Source organism: Montipora capricornis, chromosome 9, assembly GCF_036669925.1.
Source record: "Montipora capricornis isolate CH-2021 chromosome 9, ASM3666992v2, whole genome shotgun sequence".
In the NCBI taxonomy this organism is placed as follows: Eukaryota; Metazoa; Cnidaria; class Anthozoa; order Scleractinia; family Acroporidae; genus Montipora; species Montipora capricornis.
This window is the reverse complement of record NC_090891.1, coordinates 25,130,824-25,153,662: the sequence shown is the minus strand read 5'-3', so window position 1 is coordinate 25,153,662 and position 22,839 is coordinate 25,130,824. Positions and strand designations below refer to the sequence as shown.

At 39.8% G+C, this 22,839-nt stretch overlaps 2 protein-coding genes and 1 long non-coding RNA gene across 9 annotated transcripts in view; 2 read left to right on the top strand and 1 right to left on the bottom strand.

The window, feature by feature from the left end:
- The window catches only part of LOC138016138 (uncharacterized), a 7,109-nt gene extending 3,041 nt beyond the window's left edge, over window positions 1-4,068 (bottom strand). Inside the window, exon 1 of the long non-coding RNA XR_011125740.1 lies at window positions 3,671-4,068. This is a non-coding gene — a long non-coding RNA (uncharacterized lncRNA). The remainder of the gene's footprint in view (window positions 1-3,670) is intronic.
- A 585-nt stretch (window positions 4,069-4,653) lies between these two features.
- LOC138016137 (substance-K receptor-like) lies at window positions 4,654-7,635 on the top strand. 3 transcript variants are annotated; one of them, XM_068863322.1, is made up of 3 exons: window positions 4,654-6,661; window positions 6,785-6,862; window positions 7,098-7,635. In XM_068863322.1, exon 1 carries the CDS (start codon window positions 4,871-4,873, stop codon window positions 5,900-5,902), a length of 1,032 nt encoding a protein of 343 aa, XP_068719423.1. In that variant the 5' UTR covers window positions 4,654-4,870; the 3' UTR covers window positions 5,903-6,661; window positions 6,785-6,862; window positions 7,098-7,635. The 3 variants fall into 3 exon arrangements, with proteins under 3 accessions (XP_068719423.1, XP_068719422.1, XP_068719424.1); XM_068863321.1 differs by having other exon boundaries at window positions 6,760-6,862; XM_068863323.1 differs by lacking the exon at window positions 6,785-6,862.
- Window positions 7,636-10,732: 3,097 nt separating this feature from the next.
- LOC138015542 (substance-K receptor-like) lies at window positions 10,733-18,155 on the top strand. 5 transcript variants are annotated; one of them, XM_068862608.1, is made up of 4 exons: window positions 10,773-10,863; window positions 13,368-13,460; window positions 15,176-15,361; window positions 16,643-18,155. In XM_068862608.1, the coding sequence occupies exon 4, from the start codon at window positions 16,678-16,680 to the stop codon at window positions 17,752-17,754; it is 1,077 nt and encodes a 358-aa protein (XP_068718709.1). In that variant the 5' UTR covers window positions 10,773-10,863; window positions 13,368-13,460; window positions 15,176-15,361; window positions 16,643-16,677; the 3' UTR covers window positions 17,755-18,155. The 5 variants fall into 5 exon arrangements, with proteins under 5 accessions (XP_068718713.1, XP_068718709.1, XP_068718710.1 ...); XM_068862609.1 differs by lacking the exon at window positions 15,176-15,361; XM_068862611.1 differs by lacking the exons at window positions 10,773-10,863; window positions 13,368-13,460 and adding an exon at window positions 14,681-14,756.
- The last annotated feature ends 4,684 nt before the right edge of the window (window positions 18,156-22,839 follow it).

Sequence of the window (22,839 nt, the reverse complement as noted above, 5' to 3'; positions counted from 1 at the left end):
TAAATAAAAATCGTCTTACCTTACTTTAGTTGAGTGTTTTTTCCCTCCTGTGTGGTCTTTGAGCCGATTTACGGCCATTCCTGTCAGTTTTAGAGGAACCGGTTTGCTCCCTCTAATATACTAACCAAGGTTGGGTACTCTCACGAAGCAGTCGATCCGATCCGCCGAAGGAAAACAGCCGTAAATTCTCCAGCCGCTCCAGTCGCCTCGAAATTCCGGGTAGAGCATGGACGATAGTAAATTTTTCCTTCCGTGGTCTTTGCTTGGCGTCGAATCTTCACAGAGGCCGAATAAAACGTTGGCAATCTCTGAAAACTTTCCCGTTTTAGCCATCGAGAGAGGCTTTGTTCAAACTTCGCGTTACCCCGAAGATCAAAAGTTAGCTTAGCGACCCGGCCAGAGACTCCACTCCGGGTTAGAGACAGTCCTTTCCTCCCATCAAAAATTAATATCCTCGTACCCGGCAGTTCTCAATACTCGTTGTTGTTCATCTGTGAAACTAAAGAAAGACTTTAGCTGTAGGATTTCAAGGAAGTGAATTCAAGGAAGTGATTTTTGATGGGAGCAAAGGGCTGTCTCTAGCCCGGAGTGGAGTCTCTGGCCGGGTCGCTAAGCTAACTTTTGATCGTTGGGGTAACGCGAAGTTTGAACAAAGCCTCTCTCGATGGCTAAAACGGGAAAGTTTTCAGAGATTGCCAACGTTTTATTCGGCCTCTGTGAAGATTCGACGCCAAGCAAAGACCACGGAAGGAAAAATTAACTATCGCAGGAGCCCATCACCCGGAGCGTGCAACTTACCTATTTTCGTGCAACGGCGTTTTCAAAAGTAAGGTTATTTTTAGATTGAATTTCCCGCTAATGAGACTCCCACAAGAGCCCGATGACCAATTACAAGAAATTAAGCTAACGTCATAGGGTCACCGAACCGGAACTGCCTTTGTTTTTTGACCTAATTCGCGGACAGGGCTAGTCTAAAAATAAACCTACTTGTGAAAACGCCGTTTTACAGACGTTGTATAGAAGTTGCACTCTCCAGATGGGCTCCTGACTATCGTCCGTGCTCTACCCGGAATTTCGAGGCGACTGGAGCGGCTGGAGAGAATTTACGGCTGTTTTCCTTCGGCGGATCGGATCGACTGCTTCGTGAGAGTACCCAACCTTGGTTAGTATATTAGAGGGAGCAAACCGGTTCCTCTAAAACTGACAGGAATGGCCGTAAATCGGCTCAAAGACCACACAGGAGGGAAAAAACACTCAACTAAAGTAAGGTAAGACGATTTTTATTTAAATCGCTACATTTTCATAGGTCACAGAAACAATCGTTATTTTCCCCATACGTAACAATGCAAAGGTCATCATATAAAGAGCTGCTCAGATATCGAGCTTGGGGTACCTGTGGGCGCAGGAAAGCAAATTCACAACGAGGTTGAAATGTGACGCAAGACCGTTAAGCCTAACAAATGTAGAGATGACTATAGACGCATACATGTAAGACGGTAGATGTGCATTTTGCTAAATATGTTTACGGACCAGCTTATTAAAACAAGCGGTTGCAGTTTCGTAAATGCCTTTTCGCAACTTTCGAGAAACAGGCTACTACAGAGAAAGGAGAAACTTGAGTGTTTAGTTTTTGAATAAACCGTGGTGCTGCGTCGGAAATGAAACAGAGAAATTAACCTTTCGCTACGACGAAGGTCTAACGCTCGAAACGTCAGCTTTCAAATTTCTCTACGGTGGTCTATTTACCATACTGGTATAAACCAAGTTGATAAACCCCTTTTTCTGTTCCACTTCAGAGAAAGGCGGCGAAAGTTCCAAAATCTATTCCACTTGAAAGCCCACTCTTTTAACTGGGGATACTAGCGAGAGGAAGCTAAATTTTAAAGGAAGAGTGAAAAAGCAGGCAACAAACAATGCTGAAATAGATTAAAAATGCATAAAATAAAAGAGCCATTTTAGTAGAATATTTCATAATTTCTTCAAATATTGGATCAAATAAGTCAGAGAGATAAAGCACGTGTCAACGGATCACTGCATGACGAGAGGTTAAAACAAAGGAGCACTTGGATTTTAATCCGCAAACTGCAGTAGGAGGATTTGGAAGCTGGTCGCTTCTGTCTAAGCTATCGATCGGCATATCAAAAGGTGCCTTTATGTTGTCACGTACGATTTTACGAAGGAAACTCCATTAATTTAATAAAATGGTGATGACTTTTTCACTCATGTCACGGGCAACTAACAAGAGTTGAAACAGAAATATTGTTGCTCGGCCTTATGGCAGCTGCTTTGAAGTAATTCTTGCAGATTTCCTAGTATAGCAGGAAAATTAGGGATGAAAATCATCGAAAATAATTTTAAATGCTTGGATGATCGTGCCTGTGTGCCCTCTTTTTCATTTTTATCGCAGCTGCTTTGAAGTAATACGTATTTCGATGCAAATTTTCACCACTTCTAATCAAACAAGAGTTGTTTCGTGAGTGGACCATACAATCCAGTTTTATTGCGCTGTCGGCCCAAATACGTCAGGACAGTAGGTTCATAATCGGATTGCGTTAATATGCGAGATATTGGCTGGCGTAGATCTTCAACTCACGAATTCTTGCAGATTTCCTAGTATAGCAGGAAAATTAGGGATGAAAATCATCGAAAATAATTTTAAATGCTTGGATGATCGTGCCTGTGTGCCCTCTTTTTCATTTTTATCGCAGCTGCTTTGAAGTAATACGTATTTCGATGCAAATTTTCTCCACTTCTAATCAAACAAGAGTTGTTTCGTGAGTGGACCATACAATCCAGTTTTATTGCGCTGTCGGCCCAAACACGTCAGGACAGTAGGTTCATAATCGGATTGCGTTAATATGCGAGATATTGGCTGGCGTAGATCTTCAACTCACGAATTCTTGCAGATTTCCTAGTATAGCAGGAAAATTAGGGATGAAAATCATCGAAAATAATTTTAAATGCTTGGATGATCGTGCCTGTGTGCCCTCTTTTTCAACATTTTCCTTTTCATTTTATAGGAGGAGACCGTGTGAAAACGTCGCGTGTGATTAAAAAGGGAGTACAATACGGCAACTGATGTTAGGCTGTTGATTGTCATTTTAATGATAGTGATTTCACTACAAATTAGGTTTTTTTCAGTTAAATTGTGCATTTGAAAACCAGGACAGTCGAGGTTCCCACGGCAGTAAATTTTGCTTATTGGTAAACTTGTCGTGCTAATTGTTCTTAGCCTGTGATAGTATCCATCATCCCCCATGTGTTAAGAAATAATAAGGTCATAGAGATACTATGTGGACGTTCGCCATTGCGTAAAAGCCATGCTTAATCTCTGCAATTATTTTTAACCTTTACGTGAGTAGTATTCCACAAAACGGCCCTTTCATTGTCTGCTCTTATGCTCGATTCAATTGCCGACAAACGTAATAAGTATCCCGTTAACCTCGTTTTCTCTGGCCATGAGACCTGTAAGTTACGCCTATACTTGTTCCGTTCGCATTTCAATTTATGGTGCAAATACATGTGACAATCAGCACCCTCAATCTGTCACATTGTGCTCACAATGCTATTTCGAATCCCATTTCCCTGGCTTTCTTCATGCATTAATGAATCTGTAAACACGAACTGGAATATTCAAATATTTACCGCTGGTAAAATGCAACATGCCTACCTGTGTTTGTATTTTGATGGCATCCCCCGGTGCCTTTTCGACCTTCGATCGATAAGTACTTCAATGATATCTCAGCTAGGCTTTCCTCTAGTCTGTGTTTCTATAGTCCTATAATCTAGAAAAGTAGAGCACTAATATGTGAAGTCGAACGTTTTAACGCAATTTTGTTGCTATTTATTTTAAGTTTTAAAAATGTACAATCCGTTTTCAGAACAACAACCCTCTGGTTTGAAATGAATTAGATATTCTTGATGATGCTTTTCTTTGTCTTTCAGTGGTGTTATCATAGGCAGCAATGACATTATCGAATATTGTAAAGTAAATGTGTGGCTTATGGTTTTTTTTAATTTCGTGTGTTCCCGGAAACCTGTAAGCAACATTGGTACAATCTAGCATAAGAAATAAAGTCACCAAGAAATACGATACCCTTGACAGGTGACCATGCTAAACAAGGCCAATACCAGCAAAGCTTGGTTCCGACTTCTGTTTCCTTCTAACTCATTCAATTGTTCCTAAGAAAATTGAATCAACGCAGCACACCAGTACTTTATTTTTCATTCGTGTGATAACATTGACAAAGAAAAAAGACGTATAAGGTTGCGGAAATCGTAGATGCCTGGGCTATAAACAGCTGAAACTGATCGCTTTGATGGCCAAAGCGCTATTCTAGGCAAAGATAGAGAGTGCCAAATATATTCCTTCTTTCGCGGAGAAGTAATGTATAATTGCCCTTTTTCCTTCTCTTTTTCCTTTTTCTTGGTTTTCCGTTTTTGCGTACGTGATCATATCGACACAAAACAAACAAAAGATTGCATCAATTTTATTTGTGTTCTCAAACTACTTAGAACAGCACGGCACAAACACAAACAACGGTATAAGGTCAGTGAAGATTGACATAATTTACATTTCAGTCCAAATAAAATGGCCACAGGAATTAGCTTAATATTTTTGTTTTTCTCTAACCGCTGGATTACTTACCGGTAGTTAAAGTTTACAATGTTTTGCATCAAATGCCAACAGGAAAAAAACCAAGATACATGCCCAAAGAAAAAAAAACCGGTGCAATACCGGGATGTTCAGGAATTAAATTGACATTTAAATGACTGGCAGGTCAGTAAATATCCATGACGAGATATAGAGGGCCATGCGCTGAAGGTAACTTTGTAAAACATTCCAATTCCAAGGCACAACCTGAAAAAGATGAATAACTCCAGCGTGAACGATTTGCATGAGTGTTCTCAAACTGCATCCGGGTTGATCGCCTCTTCGATTTTTTTTCTATGCATTGCATCGTTTGTAGGTAACATCATGATAGTAGTGACGTTTCTAAAGACCTCAAGCCTCAGAACAAGTACCAACTACCTCATAGTCAACATGGCGATCTCTGATCTGCTATCTTCTGCAACAAACTGGCCACTCGCGGCAACTGAGGGTTTACTTTCAAGAACGCTAGTGATTGGTGGATCCACGGCTACCTTCGCATGTAAAATCGGACATTTCTCCAGAGCTATATCGCAAGCTGTCTCTGTTGAGAGTTTACTGTTGATCGTTGTGGACAGATATATTGCTATAGTCCTACCCTTTCAGTCGATATTGATTACTAGACGATCACGATTTATTCTCGTGTCTTTAACTTGGATTTTCCCTCAATTTCTCTCCTTTCCTTTCTTTATCGCCAGTGAAGTGATTGAGGTTGATCACCAGACTGTTTGCAGAACTTTCGTTGCATGGAACGAAATTGAAAAATCTGTATTCTATGCTGCAGGTTTTTTACTATTATATGTCATGCCTTTTACAACGATGGTTTTCCTCTATTTGAGAATAATGAAGAGCCTACGGCAGGCGAGAACAGGGGTTAATGGGGAACAGAGAGAGATTCAGAGAACAAGGAATCATCAACAAAATCGAGTTGTAATGAAAGTTTTCGCATTGATATTTAGTTGCTTTGTGATCTGCTGGACACCTCTCTGTGTGTATATCGTACTCCACAAAACCTTTCCAAAGTCATTGTTCCCGAAAAACAGCTGTAAGGTATTTGTGTTATTGTTTTTCTACCTGTTTCCTTCTCTAAGCACCGTTGCTAATCCTGTTATTCTATTTGTAACTAGCTCGAGATTTTCAGGGGCACTGAAGCAAACATTTCATTGCTTCACTCCTAAATCTTCACCTTGGTGCAAAGGTCGACGTGTTTCAGCGGAAAACGATGTTATGAGAATCCAAGTATTAACGTAACACCAATTCCCGTGCTTCAGCATATACCTTTCAACTGATTACTTAAAATAAGTAACATTTACGTAGAAACAGGATGTTTAAAAACTGATTTGTTTTTCATAGCTTTTGAACCTGGCAAAAAAGGAGATCTCGAGCGGGCATCGGAACCCTGTTAACAAAGTACAGAGCTGAAGGCATCGACAAAAATGGTCGATGGCCACAGGAGTAAATAGAGTCATTTTAATTATTTTTTGTTCCAAGATAGTATATATGCTAAAACCTATAAACGTTTGTTTACATAGCTATAATGTAGGCGAATCGACACTGCGGCAAAATGAGTGCGCATGCTCCTCTTCGAACACATTTGATTCATTTGATTCGAGCTTTTGAGCTCTTTGTATTTGAGTTTATTCGGCGGAGAAGGAAAAGTTCTATTGGACCTTTTGATGATCAAGATCTCACGCTCAACAGCGACTCGACAGAAAAACTAAACAGTAGTTCCGAGTTGTTTCCAACGAGAAAGCCAAAAGAGGTAAGCTTATTTTAGGCATGAAACATTTATTTGTTTATGTCGTTTCCATGGAAGTTATCTTTGCCAAACCATGTTTGCTCGTGTTTCGGTCACACCGTTGAAGACATTTTTCGTTTACTGCTTTTCGCCCAAGGGCAATTCCTCTAAAAACGCGGAGGGTTTTGACAAAACAGAAGTTTTAACCTCTGACATGTGATACGAGAGCCATGGATTTTTCTGTGACCTGGTTCTCCACAGCAAGAGCAATGGTTTGTATGCTGGATGGTGATGCTCTTTCTTTTCCAGCTCTTTGTTGCTTTGCAGGACACACCAGGTTGTGGTATGATTAAATTTAATTGATCTCTAGATTTCTGTTGATTTCATTGTCCCAGTCATCTGACCTGAAGAAATCTTGTGGAAAGTGTTGATATCTGGCTGGCTGTCATTTTGACTGTCATTACTTTCAAGATGTGAGCAACTGTTTTTATTTGCATTGTTAGACAAAACCTCTTATTAAGGAAGTCAGTTAAGTTGTTTAGTTTTTTTATAAAGGGATCTTTACAAATAGGGCACAGATTTCCATGTTTTTTTTAAGTATCTCAAGTGACATCTGTGCATGAAAATGACCAAGTGATAATAATATCATTGTTTTACTTTGATCAGTTTCCTGTTGTTTCTTAAACATGTCATTTATTCTTATTCCAGTGCTTAAGTCTAAAACTCTTCCTGGTGTGTGTGTGCTGATCTGGTCAAACCATGCATGGCAAGCAACATTCCAGATTGTTTTCAGAGATTGTGATGAGGATTTCAGCATTGAATATTTTATTGGTTTTGTGATGAAAAAAGCCAGGGTTGTTATTCATCTCTCATTTTTTCCTGCATGAGATCCTGCATGATGACAACAGTATTACTGCAAATTAAACATCACAGATGTGAGCATGTCAGTGATTAATACAAGATGGTTTCCAAACAGCTCTTCAAAATCGTCTAGAAAAGGGACGATAATTATTTACTTGCCACACCTTCTAAGTCAATGTTTGAGCAAGCAAATATAATTTGGTTTTTTAATTCAAGTAAACTGTCTTACTTTCATTAATACAGCTGTATGTTATTCTAGTCTTTCTCTTGCCTCTTGCTGAGCATGGGTTTGGATATTAACTTCTGAGAATGCTCCTACTTGTAATAGTCTTAATAATGAATATACGGTACTTACAACAATAAAATTAGAGAGATATTTGAGTTACTGTATATTGTGTTTTGTGGTAACACATACCATAGTAGTTGTTGTGGTTGTTGTTGTTGAAAAGAAATCAGATAGAGCCATTGTGGGTCTATCAATGGGTAGTGAAACTGGATCAGTTGTGCCTAATTAAATGTTAGAGTATGAAGCAGAATGCCTCTAGTCTTGCTGGATGTATGATTACATTCCTCTCTCAGTATCTTTACACACAGTGCAAAATTTAGCCTGGATTTTTGCTGGTGCAATGCATGCAAAAGTGAAATCAGTATTTTTCAAACACATGCAGGTGAATGGTTTCTTATTTCATTATCATGATTCTCATGTCTCCCCACCCTCATCCCAGCAAGGCTCTACAAGGTGATCGACAAAGCTGGAGAAAAAAATTACAGTTACCAGCCAGCTGCAGGAAAAATACTGGAAAAATATTTTCAACAATAGACCACTACCAAACTCCAAGTAAAAGGGAAACATCAAGTAGCATTGGAGTCAAATTTATACTTAGTTTCAAAACTTTTTTGATCCTCTCTTAAAATTAAGACTTATTTTCTTTATTTTATTGCCTCGCTCTTGTAAAAGTAACTAGTGTTGTAAAATATGAGAATGGAGGGCAGGTAAGTGACTTATCCAAGTTGCCGAATGAGTGGGATGCGGGCATGAAAAGAACTTAAGCTTACTTCTCACTTTCAAATGATTCCAATGAAACAAACAGACGATTTCCTCATTCAACAGGAGCAACATAAGCCATCTTCGCAGAAGGAATTATCATTCTGCCCTTGCAAAGATGTTTACCCGTCGTTTTCCTTCTCAGTGCACAGTTTTCCCCCCCCAGAGGTTTACTAACGCAGAGACCATCGCGACGAATAACCTTACGATCTTCGTCCTTTTGCTCTAGCGCTCGAATGCAAGGTAAAATTCTCCTGGTTTGAACTATAGTTTTTTGGTTTGAAAAGACACACGGAAGATTAGTGTTTCAGGAAGCTCTCTTCAAAATTTAAACCTTATCAAAGTAGTGTTGTCCTTATCATCGCAAAATGAAAACAAACACAGAGAATTTAAATTGCCGCCATTTTGCCGCGCTGTTGTTTCTATTGCAAATTTAATTGGTACCAGTCCCTCGCGCGTGGAAACGATTCGCGCGTGGCTCAAGCCTGCGCACTCATTTTGCCGCGGTGTCAGGCGAATCCAGAATATAAAATAGCGAGAAACACTTGGTTACCTGTTGTTAGGCAAATACACCTCCCGTCACTGATATTTTTTTTAATGCAGTGGACAAAAGGTCCACACATATATATATATATATATATATATATATGTGCAATGTATTCTATTAACAAAATCTTATCATGTTAATGCAGTTAGCAGATAACCACATTTCGTCACACTGATAATCTATTTCAACTTTACTACACAGACAAATGCAATTCATTAGGTTTATTTTGGTTTCTTTTGGCCTCGCACCAGCAGCAGGCATGAACCACCTTCATGCGAAACTATAACAACAACTAACTATCTACAGGAAAGCGATTCCCTGTGACACCGCCGGTTACGAAAAACCAAAAAAAAAAAAACTGGAATCGTATTCCCCGAACCACTGGGGTGCCACGATCCCTCAGTGGTTAAAAGGGTCTCTAGTTACAAAACAATAGTAAATCATTAAAAGAAACAAAAGTTACACGGACTGATGCAGGCCTAGAAAGGCTCACCACGTGATGAACAAACACTTTACAGACAACCTGACACCCATCATGCCTTGCACCAATCGTGCAGACCCCTCTATTCCCGTGCCGTAGAAATATCAATTTCTGTCTTATTCGCACGCTCAACCGTCAGAGATTACATTTACACGCTCTCTCTTCAGTTTAGAACAACAGCAAAAAATACTAGATTTTTGCTGACGTTCTAAACTGAAGAGAGAGGGTGTAAAGATTATCAGTCAACGGCGGAAAATGTTGTGAAAGAGATTAGTGAACATGTAATTTCAGTTTTAGTTGTTGATTAAAATTGTTGGTTATTGTTTGCAAGGCTTGTTTGTTCAACTGCTGTCAGCTCAGAGGTGTTTGATCACTGTAACTTGAACTGTATACACTAATGACGATTGATTTTGTACTTAATGCAGAAGCATAATTATTTCCATATACACTATATTGCTTTCTGGGGTTAGAAATAGGAGCTCTGCTTTTAGGCTTGGCTAAATCTATATTATATCTAAAATACGAACTCAGTGGGCTCTATTTGATTTCTGAAAAGTGATCAGCAGACTAAGGTGCAAATATAGAAAGAATTTTCTGGAGCGGATTTAGAGCCACCTTAATATTCTGATTGTGAGGATAGTGTGAATACGCTCCAGAGAATTCTTTCTTACCTAGCAAAGATACCAACAAGCTGAATTGAATCTTTATACAAACTCAAGAAAATTTGGTCAAGGAATGATGTCTTCGTGATGTTTGTCCTGTTAAGTCATGATTGTGGATAAATATTATCCATGAAATGAGAGTTGAATAGCTATTTTTTTAAACAAATAATTCACCAGAGGTCCATACAAATAATTAAGCCCATTTTCGACCTCGCTGAGTGACTGATCGAAAAAGTCATTATAGACTGTGCCCTTCATTCCATTTACAGTAAAATGAAGAAAATCAACCAAAACTTTAGTCGTCCTGGAGACAGCCGGTGGTCACTGGATTAAATTTGAAGTTTTAACGGCATATTTGCTTTAAAAGGACCAAGAAAGAGATTTTCTTGGCAAGTTTTTTTTAGGTAATTTCCCAAACCCTGAGCCCTTAGAGATTTTTATCCGCTGTTACGGAAACTGGATTTTACAACCCGGAACTGCTAACATCTTAAGGAAATATATTTTCTTGACTATTATTTTTTATCGGTAGATTGATGATACTCGAAACGAGTGGTTCTTGGACCAAATTTATGTCTCAACAGATTAAAAAAATGGGGCTGAATAAATATTTGGTACTAAAAACAGCTTATTCTGAAGAATTAGGGCAAGCTATCAAAATAGTCATTTATACACCTGTTACACACGTATGCAACTGTGTAATTAAGAAAGTTTCATGACTAAGGAAACAACTGTTACTCAATGACAGAGCTACAACTGTAGGCCTGCAACCAGTGACCGTTGGTTCGGGAGTCAGATTCGCTTATCGTTACACCACAGTCTCCGCATCAGTACAACGTTTTCTCTTTTCTTCAGAGCCAAACGGGACAAGAGAATGTAAGGTAAGAAAGCGAATCCTTCATATTTGGCCCTATTCTGGAGCTCTGTTTCCTATTGCAAAGTTATTTCAAGGACTACACCCTGTCATGCGTCAGTTTGGTGCGAAATCGGCGGGACCGCGCGCTCATAAGAAATCCAGATGAAATAACTCTCGTAACGTGGGCGAAATCTAAAAACTGGTAGCCCAAACACATGAAATTGCTGCGAACATTGTTGTTTATCGAGAACAGATTTATTATCGCGTGAACGTGAAACGGCAAACGGGAAACGCCAAGCTGCTGGTTTTCAGAAAAGTATGGTAATTCACTTATTGTAACTCGCTCCTCTCTTTTAAGAAGTTACTTGATTCCTGTAACTAACAAGAAAGAAATGAGCTTATATCAAAGTTAACAAGTTGCTTCCACCTTCGGCAAAATTACGCAATTTTTAGTGTGACGTTTCCCGTTAGTAGTAAACTCGGTGCAAAATCCCTCTTATTCGTGCGTAAAAGTACGAAGCGTTCGAGATTACGAGAAAAAATAATGAGGAAATTTGGGGAAAAGGGTGATTTCATTGCGTGGCTTTTACTATTCAGGGAAAAACCGCCTATTGTCAATGTGACTTGAGTGTTATATCGGTTATACACTAAGGCATTTACACCATCCAGCGATTGGATGAACATAAGAACCAGTAATCTTCCATTTGCAACGACTGTATTGTCCCGAAAGACTTTGACAAATGGTTTTCAGTTCTTATTATAAAAAGTATAACCACAATACGTTCGATAGTTTAGTAAATAAAATGTTACTAATCAGAGACTTGTCACCATCTCTTAACATTCAATCGCATTCAATCGGCACCTAACTATTTAAGTGACACTGCTTAATTACTTATTCAATATGTTAATAGTCTCTGATCGTTTTATTCTTGAAAATGGTGTCATGAGGACGCCGAAACGTCTTTTATTAAGTTTTTACAAAATTAAATTTAGATTACAGCTAATACCGCATTTCGGATATTAAACATTCGTGAGAATTACCTGAACTCCAAAAACCTATAAAATTTGACAATGATCAAAGAATCTAAGTTTAGTGATAGGTCGAGGGATGGATTCGAACCGCTGAAAGCAGAGGTTGAAGTGCAAGAAACAATGCAAGTTCAAAACATTAAGATTGGATCGTTCGTCACTGCATTTTCAATGACTCCAGCTGGAGGCGAGGCTCCACCAGAAAGCATTCCGGTCGCTTCGGAGTTCATTCTCGCCGAAAGAACGATGCATCATGGTAAAAAGCTAGCAAAGCCAAAAGTGTTGATATTTTACAAAGATATGTCTTGAGTAAAGATCGTGATGAACTTCATTTAAGTTAATGCAGTAATGCTAGATAAGATTTTCATTATTGTTCCCAGGCATGTTGATTTTGCTTTTGTTTTTGAACATATGGACTATTAGGAGTTTGCATCCAGAAGCCAGGTTATCTCGGACAAAAACTTTTGAATGAAAAACGCTCGCAGGTAGAACCTGGGAATGCCCGGTGGCTAAAAAAGGACAAAATGGGATCGGCGATGAATTCGGCCATGAGTCAGTTAACAGTTCTGTTACATACGTTCCAAGTTCAGCTCAATATACGAGCAGATTTTTCATTCAACTTGGCATTTTAAAATATCCCCCAAACATCGCATAAAAATTAGAATAGAGTTGCACAGAGAAATTCTGAGGATAAATATAACTATTGAAATAAACCAATGTCCTGTAATGCCAGGGGCCTACATTTCCAGATAATGGCTCTATAGTCGCAAAGGAAATGAATATTTGTCATTGATCACGATAATGATCATGATAATGTACACCCTGATGTTGTTTCCTGTCGTTTTACTGACATGAATGGTTATTTCTCCAGCAACTCGCACGCTCTTGCAATACAGTCCTTTTTTAAGATAACGTAACTCATATTCCGAAAATATATGTATGCCCTTTCCTACATCTGCAAATAAAAGCCCCACCCCCCGGGGAGAGGGGACCTGTGTTATAGGGAGTTGTTTTAATACAAAGTAAATTGAATGGAATCGGTATAAATGGTGTTGTGGTATTCAGGTCACTCTGTTCTATTCCAATTGTTCAAGAGCATTGATCATCAATAATCTCTTGTTAACTTCTACTAAGTTAATCATACTCACGTTGAAAAATTGCGACACAAATTTGCCTCTACAACAGCCCAGGTGATTTTGAAACTCTAATGAAAAATATAGTCCTTTAGGCTTAATTTTGGAATTGTACCTATAGCCCGGGTTGTAAAATTAACACAAATTCGTATTTTTATGCACCTTTAATAGAGTGCGCTCTTTTTCCTTCTAAGAACCTGTGACTTATTTTTTTACATGAAAAAAACACTACGTAGACATTTATGCTTACAACCCCCTTTAAGACTGAGACCTATCATGTAAGCTGTACTCCCATGTATTGGCTTAAATAAGAATATGTAAATTAAGGTGTATTATATCAATGACGTTTTTTTTTTCGATCACCAAGATCGGATTTTCGAAGGTGTGACACGCAATCTTGCTCTGTCAGTGATACGTTTGTAGAACCCGTTCCAGATTTAACTGGAATGATCTGGTGCAGGTAGGTTTAATTTCTTTTCATTGAGGCAATTGATTTTCGCTGCAATTCTTTAACTCTAGGATGTGATATTTTCATTTACCAACGCACTTTTAAGCATGTGTCATCCTGTTGTAGGTCAGAATTCATCAAAACTCGGTCGGTCCACGACTGCTATAAATTTAGGAACTACCAAACATCAAACTGATGAATTCCCTTGTTGTCCAGTACTTTTACCACCGAATTATGTTATGGACAGGAAGGTTGAAGGTTAAATGATAATAATTTTGCCCGCTTTGCTGTTTGCCAATACCGGAAAACGTGAATTTTTAAAAAAAAGTTGTTTTCCACCAAGATTTTCAAGCTCAGCTTTTCTCAGTTAAAAGTTAATCATTAACTTTTAACTTTTGTTTTTGTGTATGCAAGCGAGGCTATGACGTAGCAATAGCCAAGGATTTCTCCGGATGACTAGATGTACTTGATATAAGCAAGGAATATACAGGCGATGGGAGCGATAATTTGTTGACTTGAATCTTAATCCAGAGGGTAAATTGTATTGATATTGGCTCCACTATCACAAAAAATTTACCTCGTCATCATCATCATGTCCTTTGTTTAAACACGATAGGGTTTAAAGCTCAGAGCTTGTGGGGTCGTGTGAAAATAATTACAATATGAAGCTATATTAAAATACGGATAGCATTACTTACAGATCACAACTACTACAGTAAAAGATAAAAAAGAGAAAATAATTAATTTCTAGGCTAATAGATATTCAAAAGTTCACATATTAACATCTAAATAAATAGACTGCAGCAATTAAGGCATAAAATATAAAATGTTGAAAAGCATTTAAAATCTTGATAGTGTCTAGGCAGCGTCTGGACCGACTGTGGGCTAAAATCAAGTTCCTTAAAATATAAATCCTTCTTCACTTTACGATAAAAATCAGTACGCTAGCGCTGGCCCGTAAAATGAGTCGAGATAGCGTTCCAAAGGATAGCGTCTCTATAGCTTCTAGAGTTTATAAGAAACTTTGAATTAAAACGGGGGACGATTATCTTAGTACTCCTCCTATTAAAAGTTGTATGCAGTGCAAGGTTTATTAGTCAAGTACGAAAGAGCCGCAGGTGCCTCACCTATAAATTAAACACGCTATGAAATAATTTAATTTTTCGAAATTTATAATAAAAGATTAAACAGGGTTTTATGTGAGATATATTCAGGAGTTTTACGAAGGGAAAGAGAGCTTTCAGTGCTATCCCGCGCTCATTTATTGCTGTGAAATAAACGCTAGCTGTTTGCCGTTACCATCCAATGGTAAGAGTAAATCGTTTCAGTAGTTTCTATAAAGATAACAAAATTTAACTACATTTCACGTTAAATTTATTTTACTGCCTGAAAAAGCGCATAACAGTGAAAGTCGTCTATATATTGCTTGGTTCAGTTTTCTCGCTCCAATATAATGATGTTTTCGACTGGTGGACTGAGATTTATGTATGAAGCGAATGTCACCAAGACCAATATTCATGTACCTGAAGATCCCGCTTGAAGTCTTTCGTGGTAAAGTGACAGACTAGAACAGACAATATAGCAGTCAGGTTTTCAGGTTTGAGGAATCCATCCCCCACGTTTTATTTTCGCTGGGCAAGTTTTCTTTAATTTTCATTTTCGGGGTGGAAGCTTCGGTTTTTTTTTTTTTTTTTGATATGTGTGCTCAAGTCAAGACATGTGTCTAGTTTCAGTCCCCTCGAAAGCGTACTTGAGCAGATCAAAACACACCGCAACAGCGGTAATTGTTGCTGAGAAGACGCCTTGTTATGTGTATTGAGCAACATCTGAAAGGTTGTGAAAGCGAACAAACACGTTTGCTGAAGCATCAGGGACGGCTGTCCCAGAAGTAAAAGATTTAAAAAGAAAAGAAGGTACGCTCGTCGAATATTTATATGTCGAATGTTCAAGGTTTATTTCTTGTTTAGATTTGCTCTGGCTGATTTTTTTCCGCCTAGTTTGATTGACTAGAGCATCTGACTTGACTTTCTGTCGCACTTATGGCCTACTTCGCCTACTACATATTGAACCCCAAGATCGTTTACCATACCTCATCTTACATTTGAATTTCTTGGAGCAGAAAGGTCACAACATTGAGAAAGTGATCGGAAAACGAGGAAGTTGGTGTAAGGTCGAACACGTTTATTGACTATTGCTACATCATAACAGGGTCGTTCTCCAAGTCACGAAAGAGGCATCTTCAAAGTGCTCTCGTCACATCTTAACAGGGAACTGGACAAAACGGCAATTATTTTCGAATTCCTTGGGAAAAGTTTTAATAATTTAGAGAAACTTTTCTAGACCGTGAGCTACTCAACTAGCTTCCGATCAATACTCAACACTTTATATAATTATACTGTAAGGATTCGACTGAGGTGTTAGCTGTCACTGACTGCTCGAATCCTTCCTTCCTTGAAGGTTAATTGTGTCAGCCGATCCTATGTCAATTATCACCTGACAAGCGAAACAAACTTCCGCAGTTTCCACATTTAGCCTATCTCCCTTCCTGGCCAGAGCCCGTTTACAAAGTCTTTCCATTACTTTTTACACCGGCTTCGACAAGGTCCTTCCGGTATAACACTGCGTCAGAATTATACTGAGCGGCGAGGAGAGTCAAAGCCTAACCTGAAAAGGCTACGGGTAGCCTACACTTTGCTCAAAAGATTTCCTATTAAGTTCACAGTATCTCAGTGTCTTTTTAATGTTACAATCCAGTTCAATTCCGAGAAAAAAAGAAGAAGAGTCAGAGCCGAATCCTATATTTTTCTCCTTCGAACAAATTAAAATTTAAAAAGAAAACTGTTACAAAACAACTGATGAACAAAGGAGATTTTCAAAAGGAAAGGACGGGTTTTAAACACTGGCTAATCCATAAATTACTAAGAGTATTTATCGCAAAATCTGTAGTTTGTATTTTTTTTTTAATTTCCGTATAATTAGAACTTCCGTTCTGGAAATATCAGAGAATCGTACTAATTGCACCGCACGTTTGTAAATCCCTCTTAAAACCATACTCAGAGATACATTTAGAGACAAAGGGAGCCCATCCTGACGACGAACAGTTTTTGGTCTTTTAACACTTGCTCCATCCCTGTAACGAAGTTCTCCAAACGAAAATTCACTTGTTGATGAACTTCGATACTTTTGGTCAACAGATGAGAATTCCAAAAGTTCCACATTACAGGAAACCATGAACAGCTCCTCACAAAGAGATTACAGAGATGATGCCGCATGCACGTTCGATGTTTCTACATTCTTCATCACAACCTTGTCTGTGATAAGTTTGGCATCCATTGTCGGCAACATCTTCGTTATTACTGCAGTGTACAGAACGCCAGTCCTCAGAACAAGTACAAACTATTATTACGTTAATATGGCGGTATCTGATATTATATTTTGTCTCATGACTTGGCCATTTTTCTTGACTGGAAAGATATTTATCAGCAAGGGAAGCGCCAACGAAGTTTCTATGGTCACTTATGCTTGCAAAACGTCATCGTATCTGAGAATGGCATCATATTCAGTCTCACTTGGCTCCTTGGTTTTGATCGCTGTCGACAGATTCGTTGCAACTGTATATCCTTTCAAAGTTTACTTACTCTCGAGAAAATTAAGAGCAGTTTTAATTTCAACAACATGGCTGTTCTCGCTGTCCTCTTGTTTTCCCTTCTTCTTTTTTTCCAGCGTATACAGTGGCGGTGAATTGTCGTACTGTAAATATTGGAGGAATGGTAAAACAACCGTAATTGTTATCTCCGTCGGTATAATCTTTGCTACTTTTGCACCTCTTTGTACAATTATCATTTTGTATCAACGTATCATGCGAGTATTACAAAGGAAGCCTATCCAAGAATCCAGCGCGCAGGGCAGCAACCCAGTACAATGGAGGAACAAGACTCGTAGAAAGACCATGTATTTGTTCATCCTGATCGTTGCCGTGTTTTTCGTTTGTTGGATATGGCCTTACGTAATATTAGTTTTGGAAATCTTTTCACCTGAACTGTTTCTCAAGGATCATTGCCACTGGATTGACAGTTTTGCTTTTATCGTGTTTCCAACGCTCAGCACAGTCATGAATCCAATTATTTTGTTTTCATTAAGTTCTAGGTTTCGTGACGCATTGCCCACATGCACTTTACTTCCAATTTCATGCAAACCTTGTTGTAGGGCTAGGAGTTTGTCACCTTATCAATCACGTGAAGGCCCCGTGCATCTGGTAGCTATGAAAACGTTGCAAAGCCTTAACTTCTTTAAACAATCACTGTGACATATACTTCAAGTCACATGACTTATTGGCGGTTCGTTGTAGAGGGGAGCGACCATATTTGTATGTGCTGCGTTCTGTCAGTCAATAAACATGATAATGACAAGAGAGGCAAAAATTCCAACAAACCAATCACATCTCGAAGCAAATGCGCGCAGCCGCTTAGCGCTGGAAAGGACGTTCACGGAGAGGTTGGAATGTGACGCAAGACCATGAAGCTTATCAAACGTAGGATTGATTATAAATGAATGTACGTGTATGTCCATGTTCTCAAAATTATTCAACCTCTGAGCAATTTTACAAAAACTGCATAATGTAGAAAAATCTAAAATTGTTGTTACACTGCAAGGCACAAGGAGGTCAATGCAAGAGCAACAAAAACAACAAATTCCACAGAACCTGTCCTCAGTGCCCTATGTTTATATTGCTTGACTTATAGCGGGGCTCAGGGACGCGAAGCGCGCCAGCGGAGCACCATGGGTAAGATTTTTTGATAAATCTAGCAATGCGAGAAATTTTTGTTATGACGTCATGTACGTTTGTTCGCCCGTACAGACTGTCGGGGTGGAGGTGGGGAGGCAAGAGAGCCTCTGGGGACGGGAGCTTTCGGGCAATTTTCCTTGGTGGGAAATCGCGTGGCAACGTTGCATTTGGCAACTCGCGTTTTTCTGGCGGGAAGTCAGGGTTCTATCTAGGGTATTTGAGGGGTAGAAGCTTCCCCCCCCAAAATGCCCAGCTTCCCCCCCAAAAATATTGTTATCATTACAGTATATAAGTAACTATACCGGAAAAATCATCCAGACGCAACGAGATCAGTGCACATGAACTTGCGGCAAAGGTAGCTGCGATTGCAAATGTATTACCGGTGACAACAGCCACTGTTGAGCGTTCCTTCAGCGCCATGAAGCTAATTGAAACAAGGCTCCGCAGTAGGCTCGGTGCGGATGCACTTAAACACACTATGCGCATTTGCATCGAAGGTCCTGACCAGTTGTCAGATTACGTCCTGGAGTCAGTGGTTGATCATCAGATTACAAAAGTGTAAAGAAGCGCAAACTGGCTTTGTAATTCAATTCAATTTCAATTCAACTTTTTAAAGAAGGAAAGTACATTTAGATCCTGAATTGATAAGGGAGATTTTCCAAAGATCAATTGCCATGATTTGTTTACCAGTATTTTTCACACTCGATTAGACGCATTGTCAGTTAACAGTCGCATCTACCGCGGTCAGTTTTTATTTACAGGTTTACAGTTATCTAGAATTTTGCAGTAGTTACGAGCATTGGTAAGAAATGGGAAAGTGCCGTTGTTGAGTTTATTTATTTTATTGACGTACTAACAAGTCAACGAGTATGTATAAGTATTTGTGGAATTAGACGTGTCGGGTAACTGTTCTGTTCACGTTAGCAAATATCAGAGCTCAGTTTAACATTGTCAGAACGTGATCACGACTAAAAAATAAAATAAAATGCTGCTGTAACATTTCTCAAAATTGTGTCTCAAAATGCACCAGATTGCATCTCAGCGCATATTCATTTCAAAAAATTTCCTGGGGAGCATGCCCCCGGACCCCCCCTAGGAAGCTCGTGGCCTTCGGCCACTCGGGACTTCTCCCCCAAACGATAAATCCTACATAGAACCCTGGAAGTCATATTAGTGACGAGCAAACGGGATAAAAAGCAGAAAAGAGCACGAGAGAAGAGGCGACAAAATTTGAGAAAGTTGAGCGAAGAAAGCCTTGGGAGAAGCCGAGGCGGGAGATGAATAGAAAATTTCAATGAACGCATAAAAAAATGGCGTCTCATGCGTATGGACCTGGCGAATATTTCCGGAGATATCAAGCAGAAGCTATTGCAAATGAGCATCGAAGTGACGAGGATAATGTAGAAGAATGTAATGTCTCTACGGACGTCCCAAATGTAGATCGAGCCTCAGCGCCTACGATTTCTTCGACGCGCCGGCGTCCGAACAACGACAGTCACAGCACCGCCAAAAGAAAAGCTAAGCCTACAAGCGATCCAGTACCGCCAAAAGAAGTTTGCCTGGTCACCTGAAGCAGCGGAGGTGCTTTTAAAGTACGTGAAAGAATTCCAAACGCGCGTAAAGTGCGAGTACAACGTAACCGACTTTGAAGACGACCTAGCAAACTCAGTTGTATACAGAAGTACGCCGCTGCATGGCCATTGACTATCCTGAAGATCTTGGCCCAAAGTATCTCAGAACCCGGCAAAGATATAAAAGGCATGGATACCAACGAGTATGAAGAATACCGAAAAGAATTAGAAGGCGAGCCATGACGTTAGCCTTATCCCAGGGGTGACCCTTGCTTGTCGAGTTTGCATGCAGTAATGGAGGCCTATGTTTTGATCCTTCTGGTAGGGTGACCCTCCTAGGAGGGTGACCCTGTCGCCATGTAAACAGGCCCGAAATCTGTATATTAAGATGTAGTAAATGTTTATGGCCATATCTGCTGGTTTCACTCAGGAAAGTCTCCTTATGTTTTTGTGAGTTGGGCTTTGTTTAGACTAGATGCTTTTGAGAAACATGCGGAATAGAACTGAATAGTGCATGCATTGATACATTCGTATTGTCATTTAGCCGTTAAAAGACGATCGTTACAGGCAGTCGAAGTAAATTCTTTTATTTCTTTGTCAAGCATTTATTAGTCTTAGACGTAAGGTTCATGTTTACGGAAATAGTGCGACAAAGTTGTGCTCAAGTATTATTGTATGTTTTCAATGTAAGGACATTTTCGTATCCATGCGTGAAATGAGAATAAGCGGTGATCGAAATCTGGTTTCTTTCCGTTTATTTGTTCAGTATTTATGACTACAGTGAAACTTCGATTTGACGAAGTGTCAAGGGATTGTGGCAGTCAGTTCATTATATGGAGATTTCCTTACATGAAAAACCTCGTTAGAACAAAGTTTGAGAACGAAGTCACAGCCAATGTTGATTACCCCACCGAAAGCAGACATGTTTCACAATCCTTATCTCGAAATTCCGCTTTTTATCTGCCCGGCATGACGCGCAAAGTTATCAAAACTAATTTGGACCCACGACCGAGATGTGAGAGGCATGGGTCTATTCTCGAGTTTACGTCACAAACTGCTTAAAGTATGCGATGCAATATTTCTTTGAAAACAGGAATGCAAAGCAGTTTGTGAAGTAAAGAGTATAGACCCATGCCTCTCACATCACGGTCGTGGGTCCAAGCTACTGCTAGTTCTGCCAAGTTTACCTGGCTTGCACTGCGCAGAAAAAGCGAAATTCTGGGTAACAATGCTGACATACTTTTTATTTTTATTTTGGAGTTTAGGTGCACTTAAAGTGGAACCAGAATCCACTTCAGTATTTGTGCCCGGCCCGAGAGGCCCAAATGTAAACAAACAATTTCAAGCTTACCAACTTCAGTTCATGCAGCCAAATACAAATAAGTGGCACTCGAGCCCAATCCAGTATCCGTGCCCGGTGTCACAGGGATGTGGACCCCCTTTCGCGGATTTGGACCCCCCAGAAAATAAGCGTTCTTTTGATTTAAAAAATATGAAAGTTAAAGACAAACCCACATCTTTAAATCCATATTAAGTCGATAGACCATATTAAATCAAGATTGCATATTAACGTAAATTTTAAAGAACCTTTTCTCTAGTCTTGTCACGACCGAAGTGTCCTGCAAGTTTGTCTGAGTGAAATGCACATGACATTTCCACCAAACCCCGAGAGCCGCGAGCGCAAAACATATAAAGCCCGCCGCACACGGTGAGGGAAGAGCTGAGCAAACTGCCTCGCGAGGCGGTTTGCTCAGCCGTTTCCTCACGTGTGCGGGGAAATTGCGGTGCGAAATTCGCCGCGCGAGGCTGTGAGGATAAAATAAAACAGGGTTGATATTTTTGGCCTCGCGAGGCAAATTCCTCACTGTGTGCGGCCATCATGGGAATCGAGCTGAGCTTGATCAAGCATCCAATAAAAATACATGGCATACTCACGTGACTCCAGCTGTTCAAGATGGTTTCGGAGGAAGAAATTCCGACGCCACCGAAGTAAAAAAAGGAGAGAGCCTGGGAAAACCTTTTCTGACGTAAATGTGGCCACTAGGTAGCCGGTATATTCAGCTAGACAGACCGGTTAAACGAATTTTGTGCCCAAACAAACTTCTGCTTGTTTAGATCTAATGCTTATGTTTTTTGGCTGTCCCTTCCCTTTCTGATATTCTTTGGAGGAAACATTGCCTCGTATAAGTCAATTAGTGCAAAAATTTCCTCGTGACTCCACTTTTTTTTAAGCCTTGGCGTTGTTCTTGGTTTCCGAATCCGACGCCATCTTATCTGAGCCTTTTATCTGAGCTTGCTGGAAAAAAAAAACAGTAACTGCTGACCACAAAACTCTCGCTCAAACTCTCGTGCGCGGTCAGATGAGATAAGACTCTCGCCAACTCTCACGAAAAATTTGAGCAGGTTCAAATTCAATAAGAGCTCTCGAGAGTCGATGAGAGTAGCCGAGAGTGGATGAGAGTTCCTGGCCAAACGAGCGCGAGAGTTTCAACTTTCATCAACTCTCGCTCTCGTTTGGCCACGGCTTAACGTAGCTCGCACATTTTCCTGCGCGTGCACCTTCGATCTCATTTTTGTCCACGTTTACGTTAATGTTTATTAGTCGACAACGTTTGCACATCAAGTCGATATGACCATATTTGGGCATAAAATTGGTGTCCTAAAATCCCCAGCTTTGTTCCAAGGAAAAGAGTTGCAAGTTACACGCTTCAAGGTCACGTGCTTCTGGTCTCGGTGTCAAAACCATTTACTTTCTGTTCTTTCAGTCTAGCTGTTGTTGTTGTTGTTTTTTGTTTTCATCATTCCCTTCTAACGCAGACCCAAACACGGCACATCGTCATGTCGGTCACCTTTCTTGGGGAATACGCCAGAACATATTATAGGAAATTACTTCCCTAGTCTTTGGAACAGTGGAACAGTGTGAATAGGGAGTTCAAATAACGACGGCTGGCGCGGCTGCGTTAATAGGGAGTTTAAGAAACGACGAAGGCTCCGGGAGAAAAATTTTAACGCCGTATCCGCGCGCGGTTGTGTG